The sequence below is a fragment of the Balaenoptera acutorostrata genome, chromosome 15 (assembly GCF_949987535.1).
Source record: "Balaenoptera acutorostrata chromosome 15, mBalAcu1.1, whole genome shotgun sequence".
Taxonomy (NCBI): domain Eukaryota; kingdom Metazoa; phylum Chordata; class Mammalia; order Artiodactyla; family Balaenopteridae; genus Balaenoptera; species Balaenoptera acutorostrata.
Genome location: NC_080078.1, coordinates 64,102,990 through 64,121,147, shown reverse-complemented (window position 1 = coordinate 64,121,147; position 18,158 = coordinate 64,102,990). Strand labels below are relative to the sequence as shown.

The window sequence follows — 18,158 nt, the reverse complement described above, 5'->3', positions numbered from 1 at the left end:
CCAGAAAAATTACCGTGATGACAGTAACGATAGCTTACATTTAGAGAGTGCTTGCTGTGTGCTAGGCACTGTACATACATTTCCTCACTGGATCCTCACCACATATCTATGTTGATAGGAACGGCAGTCTCCATTTCATAGGTAAGAAAACTGGGGCTCAGAACAGGAGAGTGACTTGCCCAAAGTCACACAGCTATGAAATGTCTGAGCTTGGATTCAAACTAGGTTTTTCTGACTTCAGAGCCCTTGTTCCCCTTAGAGATTTTCTGGCCCTGCACCATCCACTAGAAATATAATGCAAGCCACATTTGTAATTACCAATTTTCTAGTAGTCATATTTTTAAAAGTAAGAAAAAATAGATGAAAATAATATTAATAATATATTTTATTTAACCCAGTAGATCCAAAATGTTATCACTTCAACACATAATATAAAAATTCATTAATGAAATGTTTTACATTCTTTTTCTCATACTGTCTTTGAAATCTGGTGTGTATTTTATACCTACAGCACATCTCTATTCAGATACCAAATTTTCATTGGAAACCTTTGACTGGTATTTAGATTTCATAAAGTTTCCAGTTGAAAAAATTAGATTCACATAATCAAGTATTTCCAAATGTACTAAAGTTTTCCAATAACTGAATTGAGTGTCAGTTTTTAAATTAAAATTCATTAAAATGGAATTAAATTCAGTTCCTCATTCGCACTGCTTGCATATCACATGTTCAGTAGCCACATGTGGTTAGTAGCTACTGCATTAGACTAAGCAGTTCTAATCAAGGTTCCACACGAAACCGAGGCCCACATGGATTCACGTAACAAGCCAGAGCCAGAGCTCGTTCTAGAAACCTGGGGAAATGCAGGTAAGCAGAGATATTCCAGCTTTGCCCACCTCAATCTGCCCACCCATTCGTCAATCCACTGTTCATTTGAGAAATACATAGTGAACACCTACTTTGTGCTAATCCTTGGGTCCAGGAGCTGATTTGCTGGGAGCAAGACTGACAGGCCCCCTTGCACAGGGGAAAGAAATTCAGCAGAAGCTCTCACAATCAAATGTGTGATTGGGTAGACTCATGGAAATACCAGAGAGGCCAGCGGGGACCTGACCTGCTCTGGGGGTGAGGGCAGGTTTCTCTCAGGAGGAGACCTGAAGCTGATGTCCTTCTGAAGGAGCAGGCTAAAAATCAGCTACTGCTGCAATAATGCTGTGGACCAAAACAACTCCAGACTCTGTGGCCACAGCAACAAACATTTATTTTCATACTTCTGGGGCTGCATGTTGACTGCAGTTTGACTGTTAGAAGCTGGGCTTGGCTGGTTGGCTTTGGTCCAGGCTGTGGGTTGGGCTCAGGCCTACTCTATGATTTTCCTTCTGGAGCCCAGGATGAAGGGGCATCAGCTCCCAGGGCATGTTCTCATGGCAAGTCCCTAGAGTTCAAAGACAAGCAAAGTGCACAAGCACATTTACATCCTCTGCATTTTGTCCACTCTCATTCCGTTGGCCAAAACAAGTCATTTGGCTGAGGCTGATCAGTGGGAAAGGACGAGGGGAAGAAGAAATTGCGCAGTAACTGTTAGAACTATCACCAACCAGTAGGAGTTAGGTAGGAGGGGGAATGGCATCCCAGATGACAGATTCCCAAGGTGGGATGGAACATGAGCCTTCCAAGCTCCTGGAGATCTGGGCGGGGTGGGGGGTGTTGTTTTTATCACCTTCATTGCCCAAGACACAACACTGTCTGAGACTCCACAATATGGCAGCTGAAAGGACCCTTGTTGGAATGTGGTGGGTGATGGGTTGGGAGGTTGGAAATGGTCCCTGGCCCTCACATGGGCTGATGTGTGTGGGACAGGATAGTAGGGATGTTGGGAATGGCTGGTGTGTGTGTGTGTGTGTGTGTGTGTGTGTGTGTGTGTGTGTGTGTGTGTAGGTGGGGGCAGCATAACATGCACCAGAGAACATCCCTCATGCCCATTCCATGGGCAATCAGAACTGGCAAGGGGTAGCTCTGACATCTTCTGACTTGCTGCCTCCTGCTCTGGCCACAAAAGGGGAAGGTGACACCTCCTTCTGGGGCCACTAGGGGAAGATCCAGATTTGAAAGAGCACAGTTCTAAGAGGCCAAGAGACCTGGGTTGAAATCCCGGCTCCTCCCTGACTCCCACATTGGAAGCTCTAAAAGTGGCTTCCTTCCAGCCCTAGAATCCCTCTCTCCTGTGATTCTGTGAGGACAATACCGAGGCTGAAGAGGGAAGGGCCATGTTGAAACGATAAGTAGGACCTGAAATAGAGAATTGATGTGTCAGGAAGGACAGGGTCCATGCTTGGGGTCACTGTGGAGGGTGAATGGGTATTGTCTGACCTTGGCAGCGTGGGTGGGAGGCTTCCCTCCTCAACATAACTCCTATTGGGATGGAGGTTCGGCCACCATGGTGGGGCTCTGTGTGGCACAGGTGGCACCCCCCATGGCCAAGTTAGGACAGAACATCTTCCCCTTGTAGTAAAATCTTTGACTGTAAACCTGAATATTTCTCCAACTGGAGTCTTTAGATCTCAGAGTTTCCAGGAACTTGTCTCTAGAGTCTAAAAGTTTTCCAGGAATTCTGAAATTTTGTATTTTCACGGTGCTGATTATTGCCTGAAAAGATCAGAGCACATTCTACATTACCTGGAGAACCACAGTAAAAAACAAGAGCCATAATATAATTCTTGGGCTGTGTTTGCCTTTGTATATTTGACTCAATTGGCACCCAGCAGTCATGTAAAGAGACGCTGTGGAATTTATTGTGGTATGTCTCAAACTCCTGAAATCTGGGTTTGTTTTTTCTTCACTGCCCCAAGACATCGCACTGGCCCAGGACTCCACAATCTCTGGACAACTGCCACAGCCTCCTCAATACTCTACTGATTTGTCTTCCCACCCTCCTACCCTCAATGCAGTATATTTTCTACATAGCAGCCACTTTATATGCAAAGAAAGTGGAAGTCAGCAGGAAGGACTGACTTGGCCATGGCTATCGTGGAAAGTATTGGAGCCTTAATGTGAACCCAGCCAGTCTGACTTTGAATTAGTCAGTCAGTGTTAAGAATAGGACTTTGTTATCAGACTGACCTGTGGGTGGATCCCAGTTCTGCCATACCCTAGTTATGTGAGCTTCAGCACTTGACTACCTTTTTGTGTTTTCAGTTTTCTCGCCTGTAACTCGGGCCAATAATAAACCTCACAGAGTTCTAATGAGGTGTCAAAGAGGCCAGTTGTAGCAAGGGTTGTCAGGCCGCCCAGAGCCTTGGTAATTCAGAGTGCTGGAGTCAGTGACTGCATCTTATTTATAGAGGGCTTTCTCCCAAACCACAGCCTTCTCTGCATAGGCAGAGTAGAAGCAGTGAGGAATTAACACAAGTAGGAGTATACTTCCACCATGGCTGGTAGTATATAACTACCCCAGCTTCCTCTCCCTTTGGGTGAAATAATTCTGAGGTCTGTGTCTTACACTGTTTCCTAGAGCTCCCCAACAGAATGAAGACCCAGATGCCCACCTTGGTAACTGGCTTGATAACACACTCCTTATTGGCTGTCTCCCCTGTCTCATTCCCTGAGTTACCTTATCAGTGTCTCCTGTGATCACCTGCCTGCACTCAAGTCCTTTGTTCAAGGTCTGCTTCTGGGGAACCCAAATTAATACATAAAGCAGTCATTTGTTCATTCAACAAGTATTTATTAAGCCCTCCTATGAATCAGACTCTGTGCTACATCCTGGGGACATTGCAGTGATCATGACAGAATGTGTCGCTGCTCTCAGGGAGCTGAATGTCTAGGAAATAGGCAATGGCAAGTAAACAAAAAATGCTATCATTTTGCATAGTGACAAATACTGAGAAGAAAATGATGTGATAGTGATGGGAGCCTTTTACATGGGGTGGTCAGAGAGGGCCTCTCTGGAGAGCTGATATTTAAGCTGAGACATGAAGGATGAGAAGGCACCAGCCTTGAAACAATTTTGGGGAACATTCCAGAGAGAGAATGTTCGAAGTACAAAGGCTCTGAGATAAACATGTGCTTGGGGTATTGAAGGAGCAAAATAAAATTGTGTAGTTGAAATATAGTTAATTAGAGAGAACATGCTAGGAGAAGTAAATAGTAAGAAATAAATAAGAAGGTTGGAGAAGTAAAAAGTAAGCAGTAGCCAGATCATGCAGGTCCTAGGACACAGTAGGAAATCTGGATTTTATTGTAAAGGCAATGGCAAGCCACTGGGAGTTTTCAGCAGAGGAATGATGTGATCTGAGTTAAGTCTTTTTTTTTTTTTTTTTTTTGTTGTTTTGTTTTGTTTTCTTCCTGCTGCACTGCACAGCTTTCAGGATCTTAGTTCCCCAACCAAGGATGGAGATTGAATCCGGGCCCACCTCAGTGAAAGCGTGGAGTCCTAACCACTGGACCGCCAGGGAACTCCCATGATCTGAGTTAAGAAAACAAACTCTCTTAGGCTCTGTGTGGGAAATAGTTGGTAGGAAACTAGGTTAAGGGCAAAAGCAAGGAGGCCAGTTAGCAGGCTATTGCTGTCCTTTCTGATGAGATGATGGTGGCCTGGGCTAGAGTTGCAGCAGAAGAACGGGAGAATGGGAAGTGGATAGATTTGAGACATTTTGGAGTTAGAGCTGACAAAACTTTGCTGATAGATTGAGTGTGGAGATTGAGGGAGAGGAAACAAAAAATGACTCAGTTTATCCTAGTGCAACTGGGAGGATGCTTGGGTCATTTACTGAGATGGGCAAGACTGGGCAGACACAGGTTTTGGGTTAGGATGTGTATGAAGAAATGAAGAGTTCTGTATTGAGTTAGAGACGGTCGATAGGTACCCAAGGGGAGGTGCCCCATAGACAGTGGAACTATGTGTCTGTGACTCCAGGGGTTGGGAGGGGGGTTCTATGCTGGAAACGTGAATTGGGAAGTCTTTAACCTATAACGCAGCGCTGTCCAATAGAAATAGAAAGCGAGCCACGTAAATAATTAAAATTTTCCCAGTAGCCACACTGAAAAAAGTAAAAAGAAACAGATGAAACTAACTTAAATACTATACTCATTTAAACCAATAAATCCCAAATATTATCTCAGCACGTAGTCAATATAAAAATTATCGAGGAGATAGCTGGCATTCTTTCTTCGACATCCGGTGTGTATTTTACATTTAGAACACATTTAACTCGCACTCGCCACATTTCAAGCGCTCAGTTGCCACCTGCCGGCTAGGGGTTACCGCTTGGTTCAGCGCACCAGTGGAGGGTTTTCAAACAGGAGCTTGGACCCACCCGGACAGTAGAGAAGACGCACTTCCGCCGGACGGAGCGCCCCGGACGGAAATTGCGGCGGAACGGAAGTTGCGCGTGTGCGTGCGCAGCCGCAGACAGCTGAGCCGGGAGCTTGCACACAGAGAGGAGCTTCAGCGGCTGGACGCCAGGCTTTCGGGCAGCGGTAGGTGAACTGAGCGCCGGCGGAGGTCGCCTGCGCTCTCGGCCACGCCCCACGTCTGGGACTGGAGGGGCGGCGGTGCCCCGGGAATGCGCGGTGTCCAAGGGGGGGATGGCGCGGTGGTTACAGCGCGGACCCTGGAGTCAGACTGTCGGGGTGTGCACTCCAGCCCCGCTTCCTACTCGTTTGTGACCTTGGACAAGTCAGCCCTCTTTCCCCCGAGCCTTAGCTTTGTCACCTGTGAAGTGAGGATGATAGTAGAACCTGCCTCACAGTTGCTGTGAGGATTAAATACGGTAATCCATGGAAAGCACTTAGCACCACGCCTGACACATTGTAATCACCCAATAAAGTGGGATGTTTTATTGTTTATGTTGAGATGAGGCTATTGTCTCAATCGTTATTGTCGACTACCAATTAATGTAGGCCCCCGCCGAGGCCCCCTACATTGTGCTCTGCAAGCATTTTGTTCGTATTGTCACATTTGATCCTCACAACAGACATGGAGATAGGTGCTGTAATAGGTACTGTTATTCCCATTTTACACAGGAAATGGAAGCTCCCAGAACTTAAGACGCTTCCACGTGCCCAAAGTTATCTGGTGAGGCAGCAGTTGGGTCAGACTCCGTCTCTCGCGTCTTAACCACAATGCTCTATACCCACCATCAAAGGAGGTGTGGGCTGCAATTGTGCAGTTACTGAAGACTTACTGTATGCCAAGTTTTAACATCTTTAATTCTCACAACACCTCTGAGAGGTGGGTATTATTTTTATCCTTACTTTACAGATGTGGAATTGGTGGCTCAGAGGAAGGAATTTGACTTTCCCGAGGTCACATGATGACCTCGGGTGACTTTAAAGTTCACACTAAAAGTCTGCTGTTCTCTGTCACTTGAAAGTAGGTTGGTATTGATCCTGCCTAAAGTGCTGGTCGCATGTACAACAGGTGATCGCGTTGGAGAAGTAACAGGCCACATCTAATCATTTTACATGTATAGCACCTGCCATGTTACTAGAATGGGAGATACTAAGAATGTAGAAATGAATGAGATTTGTTCCCTGCTTTCAGAGACCTCCGGCTTACAAGGGATAAGCAGTAATTAACAGCAAAGTGTGATGAGTCTTGTGATAGTTAGAAGGAGGCTTTGGGAACCTAGGGGAGGACCCCTAGACTTTGGTGGTGGTGGCCAGGAAAGGCTTCCAGGAGGAAGCAGAGACCTAAAAGTAGTGTAGGAGTTGGCCAAGTCAGTTGAGCGAAGATACATCAGCCAGAGAAAACAGCATGTATAAAAGCCTAGAAGCTAGTGAAGATCAGTACAAAGATGTCTGGTATGGCTGGAATGAGGTAGTCAGGCTGGAGATGTGGGGTCCATTAAGAATATGTGGTGGAAAGTTAAGTCTCCACCTTTTGTACTTTGAGTCACCTAGGTTCCTTCCTGGGAGGCACCCTCTGTTTCTTGTGCATTCTAGAGATATTGTGTGCATTTACAAATATGTACCTGAATATTCATGTCTTCTTTCCTACACAGATTTGTGGATGGCCCGCTATATCTAGTATAACATTTTGCTTCTTTGCTTTTTTGTTATGTATAGATTCAACCTCACTTTCTAACGGTTGCATCTTATTCCATTGTATGGATGTACTGTGACTTATTTAACTAGTCCCCTATTGATGACATTTAGATCTTTTCCGTTTCTTTGCTATTAGAAACACTGCTGCATCAACTATCCTTATGCATAGGTTATTTTGCACATGAGTCTATCTGTAGGATAAATACCTAGGAATGGAAATGCTTGGTCAAAGGGTTTTTGTGTGTGTTTTTTAAATTAATTTTTATTGGAGTATAGTTGATTTACAGTATTGTGTTAGTTTCTGCTGTATAGCAAAGTGAATCAGTTATACATATACATATATTCACTCTTTTTTAGATTCTTTTCCCATATAGGTCATTACAGAGTACTGAGTAGAGTTCCCTGTGCTACACAGTAGGTTCTTATTAGTTATCTAGGGTTTGTGTGTTTGTAATTTTGATGGAAGGTGACAAATTGCTCTCTGTAAAGGTTGTGCCATTTTCCATCCCTCCCCCCGAGCCATATGTGAGAGAGTCTGGGTGGGAAGTTTGAAGGGCAGTAATCTGAGACTCTTGGAGGTCGAAAGTAGTCACCGATCAGGCATATGGTGCCCCCATGTTAGATACTTTCCTTTTGAAGGAACCCAAAAGAAGATGCCCTCAGTAAATGGTTTTCACAGTGTGGGGAGGCGGTGTAGCAAGGTGGCTAGGGGCACAGGCTTTGTTTTAATAGAGACCTTTATTTGAATCCCGACTCTGCTGCTTACTGGCTGTGGGAGCTTAGGTAAGTCCCTCAGCCTCTCTGTTTATTTCCTCCTCTCTGAATGGGGATAATAATAGTGTCTGTTGCCTATGTTATTCAGGATGCTGTGAAGATTTAAAGAGCTGATACACTTAAAGCCCTTGGAACTGTTCTGGCACAAGGTGCTACTTTGTTATTTCATCAGGGCTTCTCATTTCATCTCTACAACCCCTTTGTTTTGAAAACAGACTGCCTGGATTTGCGTCTCATCTCTGGCACTTCTTTGTGTGATATTTGGCAAGTTGCCTCAGTTTTAACCTGTAAAATATTATTAAGGGGACAATATTATTAAGAGTACCTTCTTGGGTTTTTGTGAGGATTAAATGTATTAATACACTTGGAAGTGCTTAGAGCAGTGCCCTGTATATAGTGTTCAATAAATGTTGGTGATGTCTGTCATTCTCTTGCAGTCTTTGGGCTGTTTTAGTGCCATGCATCCTTTACAGTGTGTCCTCCAAGCGCAGAGATGTCTGAGGTGGGGGCCCTTGGCCTCTGTGTCCTGGCTGCTGCTGAGGACCTGCAGGGCACACAGTGGTGTCCGCAACTCTGCATGTCCCAGTCCAGAGACGCGGCAGGAGGATGGAGTTTGGAAGGATTTCAGCTCCAGGCTGGCCACTGGACCGACTTTTCAGCATTTTTTAAGAAGTGCTTCCGTTCCTCAAGAGAAACCGTCTACTCCAGATGTGGAGGACGCACCCCCGTATCTCACAGTGGATGAACTTTTAGGAAGGCAGAGAAAAGGTTGGTTTTACTTTACTTCTCTTTGGACTTCCTGCTTTACTCCTTTCCAGCATCCATAGTCTGATTCTTTCTTTCTTTATTTTTTTGGCTACGTTGGGTCTTCATTTCTGCGCGCGCGCTTTCTGGGCTACTCTTGATTGCGGGGTGTGGGCTTCTGATTGCAGCGGCTTCTCTTTGTTGCAGAGCATGGGCTCTAGGCATGCGGACTTCAGTAGTTGCAGCATGCGGGCTTCAGTAGTTGTGGCGCATGGGCTCAGTAGTTGCAGCATGAGGGCTCCAGGGCACGCAGGCTTCAGTAGTTGTGGTGCATGGGCTTAGTTGCTCCGTGGCATGTGGGATCTTCTCGGACCAGAGCTCGAACCCATGTCCCCTGCGTTGGCAGGGGGATTCTTAACCACTGCGCCACCAGGGAAGTCCCATAGTCTGATTCTTAACAGGTCTTTTATTACAGACCTGGCTTTGGAGGGTTAACAGAGTGGGAAGGCTGCTAAGTTATGGAATCGTCAGACTCTACCAAGTAACAATAATATAAAGAAACTTATAGTTTTGGTACAATCAACTTGGGGATAGAAGTCCTGGGGAGTCCTCTCTTTGGTTACCTTTGGAAACCCTTATGATCTCTGTTCTGATTTTTAGATCATCCTAAGTTATAAGGTAGGTTTCATAATTGGTGCTGTAGAAAATCATTATGCTTAGGCAGAGATTTTCTGAGAAACATAATGCACTCAGTTAAAATGCCTTAAAAAAAGTGTTTGAGGGCTTCCCTGGTGGCACAGTGGTTAAGCATCCGCCTGCCAATGCAAGGGACACGGGTTCGAGCCCTGGCCTGGGAAGATCCCACATGCCGCGGAGCAACTAAGCCCATGCGCCACTACTACTGAGCCTGCGCTCTAGAGCCCGCGAGCCACAACTACTGAGTCTGCGTGCCACAGCTACTGAAGCCTGCGCGCCTAGAGCCCGTGCTCCGCAACAAGAGAAGCCACGACAATGAGAAGCCCGCGCACCGCAACGAAGAGTAGCCCCTGCTCACTGCAACTAGAGGAAGCCCACACACAGCAATGAAGACCCAACACATCCAAAAAAAAAAAAAAAAAGTTTGAAGAGACATTAAGAGACAACCAGACCTCTCCCCTTTTGCACTGTTTCAAAAAAAAATTTCCCTTTATAATTCTTAATGATTTGGTTGCAGTCATATGGTGCAAATTATTTGTAATGTGCTATTTTCATTTAATATTCTTCCAAATACTAGTCTTCATAATTAAATTTAAAAACATTGGTGCAAAATATCACATGCTGTACCATGATGTTTTCCAATTGTTGGGACATCAGGTTGTTTCAAAAATTTTTATATTATAAATAACACTATAATAAGTGCCTCATATATATGTATACAGATACATGCATATATAGATAGCTTTGCTTCTTTAAAAAATTTTTTCTGGAATAAATTTCTAGGAGTTGAATTGGTAAATCAAGGAGTCTGTATACCTTGTGACTCCTGCTCGGTATTTTGTAGTCCTTTAAAATTTGTTGTTCCCTTCAGTCTCTCCCTGACATAAGTTTGGTGTTTTCTTTTTTTAGACAAGGGAAGTGAGCCAAGGAAGGTTTAAAAAAAAATCCTGATTGTTTCTTTCTTTTTTAAAAAAAATTACTGCTCTTTTCTATTGGTTTTCATGTGATTGTCCTTCAACTTTTAACTCCATTTAGAATTTATTTGGGTTTGTGGATTAAAGTGTGTTGGTGGGCACAGGGGTTGAAATAGGAATTTAGTTTGAAGGGTCTTGCTATGGTGTGAAATTGAGGTTCTTATAGCTTTGTGCAAATGTGTTTTATGCTTGTTTTCATTTAAGATGTTTGAAGTTACTGTAGGAAGTTGCCTCATTTTTATTTTGTAGCTTTATGTACCCTCTGGCCACTGCTGCTCCCTCCAGAGTCTGGAGAACCTCATTTTGAGAAGGAGGAGTGTAACATATGGATTTTTTTTTTAATAAATTTATTTGTTTTATTTATTTATTATTTTTGGCTGCGTTGGGTCTTCGTTGCTATGCATGGGCTTCTTATTGCAGTGGCTCCTCTTGTTGCGGAGCATGGGCTCTAGGCACGCGGGCTTCAGTAGTTGTGGCTTGCGGGCTCTAGAGCGCAGGCTCAGTAGTTGTGGCGCACGGGCTTAGTTGCTCCGCGGCATGTGGGATCTTCCCAGACCAGGGCTTGAACCCGTGTCCCCTGCATTGGCAGGCGGATTCTTAACCACTGCGCCACCAGGGAAGCCCTAACATGGATTTAAATTTATTTCCCCCCAGGTTGATAATTATTGTCAACTAGTCCTCCCTTTTCTAATTGTTTTTATAACCGTATTTCCTGATTCTCAGGTGCATGTTTTCTCCATTTTTAAATGATACGGCTTGTAATTGGTGTGTGTATATAATGTAGTATTTCTTTTGTTCTGAAAGGCTGTCATTAATTTGGGGGTACATCTGGCAATTAATGATGCCTTAGAATTGAGGCAACAGGGGACTTAGCGGCTAACCAGTTGCCTTAGGTGTTTCTGGGGCATTTGGGGAGGAGACCTTTTGAGACATGTGGTCTCTTTTCATCTGCCTGCAATGGAATTGCCCTCTCATTGCAGTCTACCTTGAGACCTATGGCTGCCAGATGAATGTGAATGACACAGAGATAGCCTGGTCCATCTTACAGAAGAGTGGCTACCTCCGGACCAGTAACCTTCAGGAGGTATACACATTTCCTGCTTCCCCTTGTTTCCTGGGCGAGATTCCGCATGTGTGCCAGTTCTTGGGTGGAGTTTCAGGAACAGGCTATGGCCTAGTGAGAGTGAGTTCCCTTGAGGAAAGTGTGTAGTATGGGACCGAGGTGTACTTTTGTTGCAGTTATTTTTGAAACTTTTAAGGTGGTGCTTACCTTCAGGCAAGGAACTAGGCTAAAAATGGGCTGTGAGGAGGAGGGGAATGGGGAGTTAGTGTTTAATGGGTACAGGTTTTAGTTGGGGAAGATGAAATAGTTGTGGAGGTTGATGGTGGTGATAGCTGCACAGCAGTGTGAATGTACATAATGCTACTGAACTGTACACTTAAAAATTGTTAAAATGGTAAATTTTAAAAAAATTAAAAAAAAAAAAAAGGGCTGTGGGCAGTGATTCTAAAAGGTTAATTTCAAAGATCATAATTTTCCTTTTTTTCCTTGCTCTCCACCCAGGCTGATGTGGTCCTCCTTGTCACATGTTCTATCAGGTGGGAATTTGTTCTTTACCTAGAGAGTGAATATATCTTATATAATAATGCCAGAGCCAACGGTGCCAGGCTGGCCCTACCTATGGAGATGAGCCAGTGGATTTGCAGTTTTACACCAGTGGAGATAGTAATGATAGAATGGTCAGCATTTGCTAAGCGTGTACTGTGTGTCAGGTCTTGTACTGAGTACTATACGTGCACTAACTAATTCTCACAACAACCCTATGAGGTAGGTGCTGTTATCAAACTCATTTTATTGATGAGGAAACTGAGAGTGTGCCGAGTTGCCCAACTTTTCCTTGGGTTTTTCTTGCAGCCAGTGGCACATGTTTATGATGTACCTCACATCATAAGGGCTAGGTACCGTCAGTGGTCAGGGACAGAGTTCTTCTGAACAGAGATGGGTGGCATCCATCAGAAGTGAACATACCCTGTTTATTACTTTGTTTCTGTGTACAAAGCATGTTGGTGTTATGTTTCCTCAGCTGGCTATACTATCAATTAATTAATCCAACATTTTTGTTCTGAGGGTCTTTGCTGCAAGACATTGGACTAGGTTCTTTGGGAGATTCAGAAATGAACCCTTCCTCCATAGAGCCTGACTTTAAGGAGTCTGGTCTGATATGGGAACTAAGACAGATACACAAATAGCTCTAACATCTGGCAGAGAGCAGTAGGTAAAAAAATGAAACAGTAAAAAGGAGAAATTGCTGAGTACAGGGAATAGAATAGTTAAGGTGACAGGAGAACAAACTCTCCAACAGAGGAGAGTTGGGGAGGACTTTGTGGAGTAGATTGTTTTTGATTTTGGCTTAAAGGCTTGTCAGGATTTGGAGATGTGCAAGGAGGGTGTCATTCTAGGAATAGTTTTGGCCACACCGCATGGCTTTCAGGATCTTAGTACCCCAACCAGGGATTGAACCTGTGTCTTTGCAGTGAAAGCGTGGAGTGCTAACCACTGTACTGCCAGGGAATTCCCATTCTTCCCATTGTCTTGCTCTTTTAGATTGCTTTGTAGTTTATTTTCAGGTTCAGGTCTACCTTTTTTGACCTCTGCAGGGAGAAGGCTGAACAGACCATCTGGAATCGTTTACATCAGCTCAAATCCTTGAAGTCAAAACGGCTCCGCTCCCGAGTGCCTCTGAGGATTGGGATTCTAGGTATCTGGTAATTTGCAGATTTTGTGAGTTTTGTGAGACTTGGGCTCCATGTAGCTTTATATGCTAGGGTTTCCCTTAGAGGCTGGATTCCCAGTAGTGAAGAAATCTTATACAATCTTATACATGCCATTCAACTCTTATACTTAATGTCAGAGGCTGTAGGATTAAATGAGATAAAGCTCATAAAAGGGCTTTTCTTAGTGCCTTAAGGTAATAGGTACTGTACTCAGAAAGTGATCTGTCCTTACTAGTCTGATGGGGCTCATGGTAGCACAGAGTAGTGGATAGGAGAGAGTTTGGAGTCTGAAGGGACAGCTTGAATTTACCACGTAGGCACCTTTTATCTTGACTCCTGAAGCATGCCCAAGTGAAGATCTAATTATTCACTGACGAGTATAATAGCCACTAGCCACATGTGGTCATTTAAATTTAATTACACTTAAATAATATTAAAAATTCACTTCTTCAGTCTCACTAGCCACATATTGACTGCTCAGTAGCCACACTTGACTAGTACTACCAGTTTGAACAGCGTAGATAAAGCACATTACCATTGTCTTAGAAAGTTCTATTGGACAGCTCTGGTATAGATAGCTGGGAGGCATATTTCAAAAATAAATATTCTGTATCCTCATGGTCCCAGAATTTAGTCAATGTACTTAACCTTAAAATAGACTGTGTCCATTGTGGAATAGTTAAATTAATTCTTCTTGATGATGGGTCGAAACACAGGTTGGAGCATATCCTTTATTACACAGATTAATGTACTAAGTGATGCAGGAGGATGGAAAGATTAGCTAGAATGTTTTGTTCCATTCCAGTTCCTTCATTATAGAAGCCCCTGGGTATATATCTGTTAGGGATGTCAGAAATCCCCCAAATAGTTTTTTTCTTTTAATTGTGGTAAAGTATATGTAACATAAAGTTTACCATTTGGACCCCTTTTAGATGTACAGTTCAGTGGTATTAAGTACATTCACGTTGTTGTGCGGCCATCACCTCCGTCCATTTCAGGAACTTTTTCATCTTCCCAAACTGAAACTCCACACTAATTAAGTAATGACTCCCCATTCCTCCCTCACTTCAGTCCCTGGCAACCACCATTCTACTCTCTGCCTCTGTGAATTTTACTGCTCTGGGTACTTCATATAAATGGAATCATACAACATTTTGGTGACTGGCTTTTTTCACTTAGCATAATACCCTCAAGGTTCATCCAGGCTGTAGCTTGTGTCAGAATTTCCTTCCTTTTTAAGGCTGAATAATATTCAATTGTATGTATATATCACATCTGTTTATGGATGCTCGGATTGCTTCCACTTTTTGGGTATTGTGAATGATGCTGCTATACACAGTTGTACAGCCAAGAATAGTTCTTAAACCAGTGTTTGTAAAGGGTTTTTTTTTTTAATAAAATGGATTTTTAAACTGTATAGTTTTACTAATAACAGTGGTGTTCTTGATTATGGAAGATACCAGCGTAGATGGATAACTCATTTCTTATAGGTTTTAATAAGTATTATGGGCAACAAGAGGGATAAAGTGTGTAAGTGCAGTTGTGTATAAATAAGTTTTATTTTAATAAATAAGTTCCTGACACAAAATAGTTTTTATTTGTAGGACCAAGTAATTTTCAATTGAAAAAAGAGGTGGTTCATGTCTAGAAAGGTTTTTGGATGGTGGTTTCATTTTTTCCAGGCATTTCATTGAATTGCTATAGAGGTCTTTTCCTGTGGTTTTCTTATATAGAAATATGCAGGTTCCAGAGGTATAGAAGTGTTGGGCAAATTTGAGGGATGATGCTAAACTCCTAGAGAAGTTTTAGTGACCTGGTCTCTGATCCAGCTGGAGAGAATGTGTACTAAAAAGAAGCTGTGAGACGAGATGAATTTGGGAACAGGTCTTAGCTTATTTCTTTTCCCTCCCAGGCTGCATGGCTGAGAGATTGAAGGAGGAGATCCTCAACAGAGAGAAAACGGTGGATATTTTGGCTGGTCCAGATGCCTATAGGGACCTTCCTCGGCTGCTTGCTGTTGCCGAGTCAGGCCAGCAAGCTGCCAATGTTCTGCTCTCTCTGGATGAGACCTATGCTGATGTCGTGCCAGTCCAGACGAGCCCCAGTGCCACTTCTGCTTTTGTGTGAGTCACTGACCAAGAGATGGGGAGTCAGCTTCTCCTTTCTTACTTTTAAAATAACATGTTAATTTTATTACGTTAAAAAAATTAATGCATATAGTACAAAAAACTGAAGACAAAAGATGGTATAGTAAGACTCCCTCACACCTGTCATCCTCAGTCTCCTAGGCTACCTCTCAGAGGCAGCCATGTTAGGAGTTTCTTATATAATCCTTTCAGAGGTATTCTTTGCACATGCATTCATGTATATAATATAGAATCTTTCCTACTCTCCCTTCTATACTCTTCTTATTTTTTTCACTTAAAAATATCTAGGGCTTTCAGGATCTTTTTTTCCCCTCCTCTGATCTTTTAAGTTAAAAAAAGAAGATCTGATGACAAAATAGTTCATGTTTGTTGAAGAATATGTGGAAAGATAGAAAAACATAAAGAAGAGCGTAAGGATTACCTATACTCCTACCAGCTAATGATAAACACTATTATCAGTTTGGTGTGTGTCACTCTGTTCTTTCTTCTGTGTTTGTATGTGTATGCTTTGTGTATATTTATTTATAAAAATTGGCTCTTGGTGTACATGGTTTTATAACCTTTTCATATTTAAAATAATGTACATTTGTTATGTCATGAAATTTTCTCTAACAGATTGGCAAATAGGCTTATAGCCTATTTTTGTAAATAAAGTTTTATTGTAATACAGCCATACCCATTTGTTTATATATTGTCTGTGGCTGCTTTTGCCACTACAATATCAGAATTGAGTAGTTGTGAGGAGGATGAGTCTCTACTGTATAGTCTGCAAAACCTCAAATATTTACCATCTGGTTTTTTACGGAAAAAGTTTGCCAACCTCTCATTTTAATGGCTATCCAATACTCTGTTGTTGGAATGCTTTATAAAAATTAATAGCCAACATTTATTTAACAATCCTTCAGTGAACATCTTTACTATACATCTATCCATCATTATTTCCTTAAGATAAATGTAGGCTTTCATATACATGATGCAATGAAAGAGGGTGATGTAACTTAGATACTTAGCATTTGGATCAGGAATGAGTGAGAGATGCAGAACCTTGTGTTTTAAATCCAAGGTCTCCATTCCTGATACACTCTTTATAATATTTATTTTTTTCTGGTCTAGATTTAAAGAGTTCAAAAATATCTAAGTATAAACAGTAGAAAGTCCAGGTGTGGTACGTCTGCAACCCGTTCCTTCACCACTGCGGTCCCTTAGGGTAACCACTGCATCCACCAATTACAGTTTGGTTTATATCTTGTGATTAACACATAATAAGTTTTTTTTTTTTTTGGCCGTGTTGTGCAACTTGTGGGATCTCATTTCCCCGACCAGGGATTGAACCCAGGCCACGGCAGTGAAAGCCTGGAATCCTAACCACTAGGCCACCAAGGAACTCCCCATAATAGTTTTTAAAGATAAAAAATGTCTGCTTTATTGCTTCTTAGATCTCCAATTGGTCCAGTGTGAGCCTGTTGCCAAGAGAATTCAGAGCCAAAGGATAATGCCAAGGGAGCTGCTCCTTGGGTTGGACCAGGCCATCCTGCTCCTGTTACTAAGTTCTGGTGCTTTCCTCCCCAGGTCTATCATGCGGGGCTGTGACAACATGTGCAGCTACTGCATTGTTCCTTTCACACGTGGCCGGGAGAGGAGTCGGCCTGTTGCCTCCATTCTAGAGGAAGTGAGGAAGCTTTCTGAGCAGGTGAAAAATTCTCCAGCCCTTCTTACTGTGAGCGTGTTTGTGGGAGGATGAGGACAACCTTTCTAGTTTTGCAGCCTGTGCTGTCTCTAAGCTGTACAAGTTTAGAACCATACCTGGCCAGAAAGAAATACCTGGGTGTACATCTTGGGTTTGCTGCCCAGGAATTATAGGCAGATCCACTGAGAGGTTTGCTTGGGTGGCAGCACAGTAGAATGGAGAGAGCATGAATTAGATGATTGTGAATTCTGGCTCCACCATTCTCTGGCTTGATGCCCTGGCATAGGTCACTTAACTGTCTTCTTCAAAACACAGTTTCCCCATCTATGAAAAGAGGGCAGATACCTTCTTTGCTAGGTTATTGGAAGGATTGTTACTGGAAGGACAATTGTTACTGGCACTTAGTAAGTTTTCAGAGAATGATTTATTAGTCTGTCTTTGTATTCTAGGCTATTCCCAAATCTCTTGTTCATTTTATCACTGAGCCAGCTCACTAGTTGAGGGACAGAGGTTAGGTGAGGGTAGTGAATCAGATCAGAGGCCAGAGGGGAGATATCTCCTGCCTTCCTCCTATTGGGAGCTGGTCCTTCAGCCCTTGAGGTCTCTCCCTAACCCTAGGCCCTAATATTCCAGCCCTGGGAATATGGAGCTTTTCTTCCTCTCGAGTCTCTGTGTTTTCTTACTTGCTTGGCTTAGGAACCATGGGAGGCTAGCCCCTGCTCCAGTTCTAAGTCAGCAGTTTGCCTTTGTTTGTGCACTCTGGCAAGCTGTCTTCTCTTCTCCCATCCCCAGATTCTCAGTTCCCTGATTTGGTCTCTGGCTGCTCACAGGCACTGTGAGTATTCTTCATACCTTACCTCACCCAGTGCTATCCAAAGTGGTCTAAAGTGGTCTCCTTCCTCTCCCCTTCCAGCTCTCCAGCTGTACCAAAACTCACTCCTTTGGGATGGAGATATTCTGTTTAAATAGACTGAGGTGATGACAAAAAACCCCTAACTTTTCTAGGGTATTTGCATATAAAAGAAGGAACTTAATAACATTAAAGTGAATCTTAGTGAATTCAAAGACATTGACTTATGAAAAATTAAGATTCTGCATTGTGTGTGTGTTTTTAAAAATTAATTAATTAATTTGGCTGCATCGGGTCTTAGTTGTGGCATTCGGGATCTTCGTTGTGGCATGCAGGATCTTTTGTTGCAGCGCGTGGGCTTAGTTGCCCTGCAGCATGTGGGATCTTAGTTCCCTGACCAGCGATTGAACCTGTGTCCCCTGCAATAGAAGCGTGGAGTCCCACCCACTGGACTGCCCGGGAAG

At 43.2% G+C, this 18,158-nt stretch overlaps 1 protein-coding gene across 1 annotated transcript in view; it reads left to right on the top strand.

The window, feature by feature from the left end:
* The first annotated feature begins 8,291 nt into the window (after positions 1-8,291).
* Positions 8,292-18,158, top strand: part of CDK5RAP1 (CDK5 regulatory subunit associated protein 1) — a 36,187-nt gene continuing 26,320 nt past the window's right edge. Inside the window, 7 exon segments of the mRNA XM_028169329.2 lie at positions 8,292-8,484; positions 8,487-8,589; positions 11,216-11,319; positions 11,800-11,834; positions 12,894-12,994; positions 14,923-15,133; positions 16,727-16,847. Coding sequence (XP_028025130.2) covers positions 8,428-8,484; positions 8,487-8,589; positions 11,216-11,319; positions 11,800-11,834; positions 12,894-12,994; positions 14,923-15,133; positions 16,727-16,847 — 732 coding nt within the window. The 5' untranslated portion in view covers positions 8,292-8,427.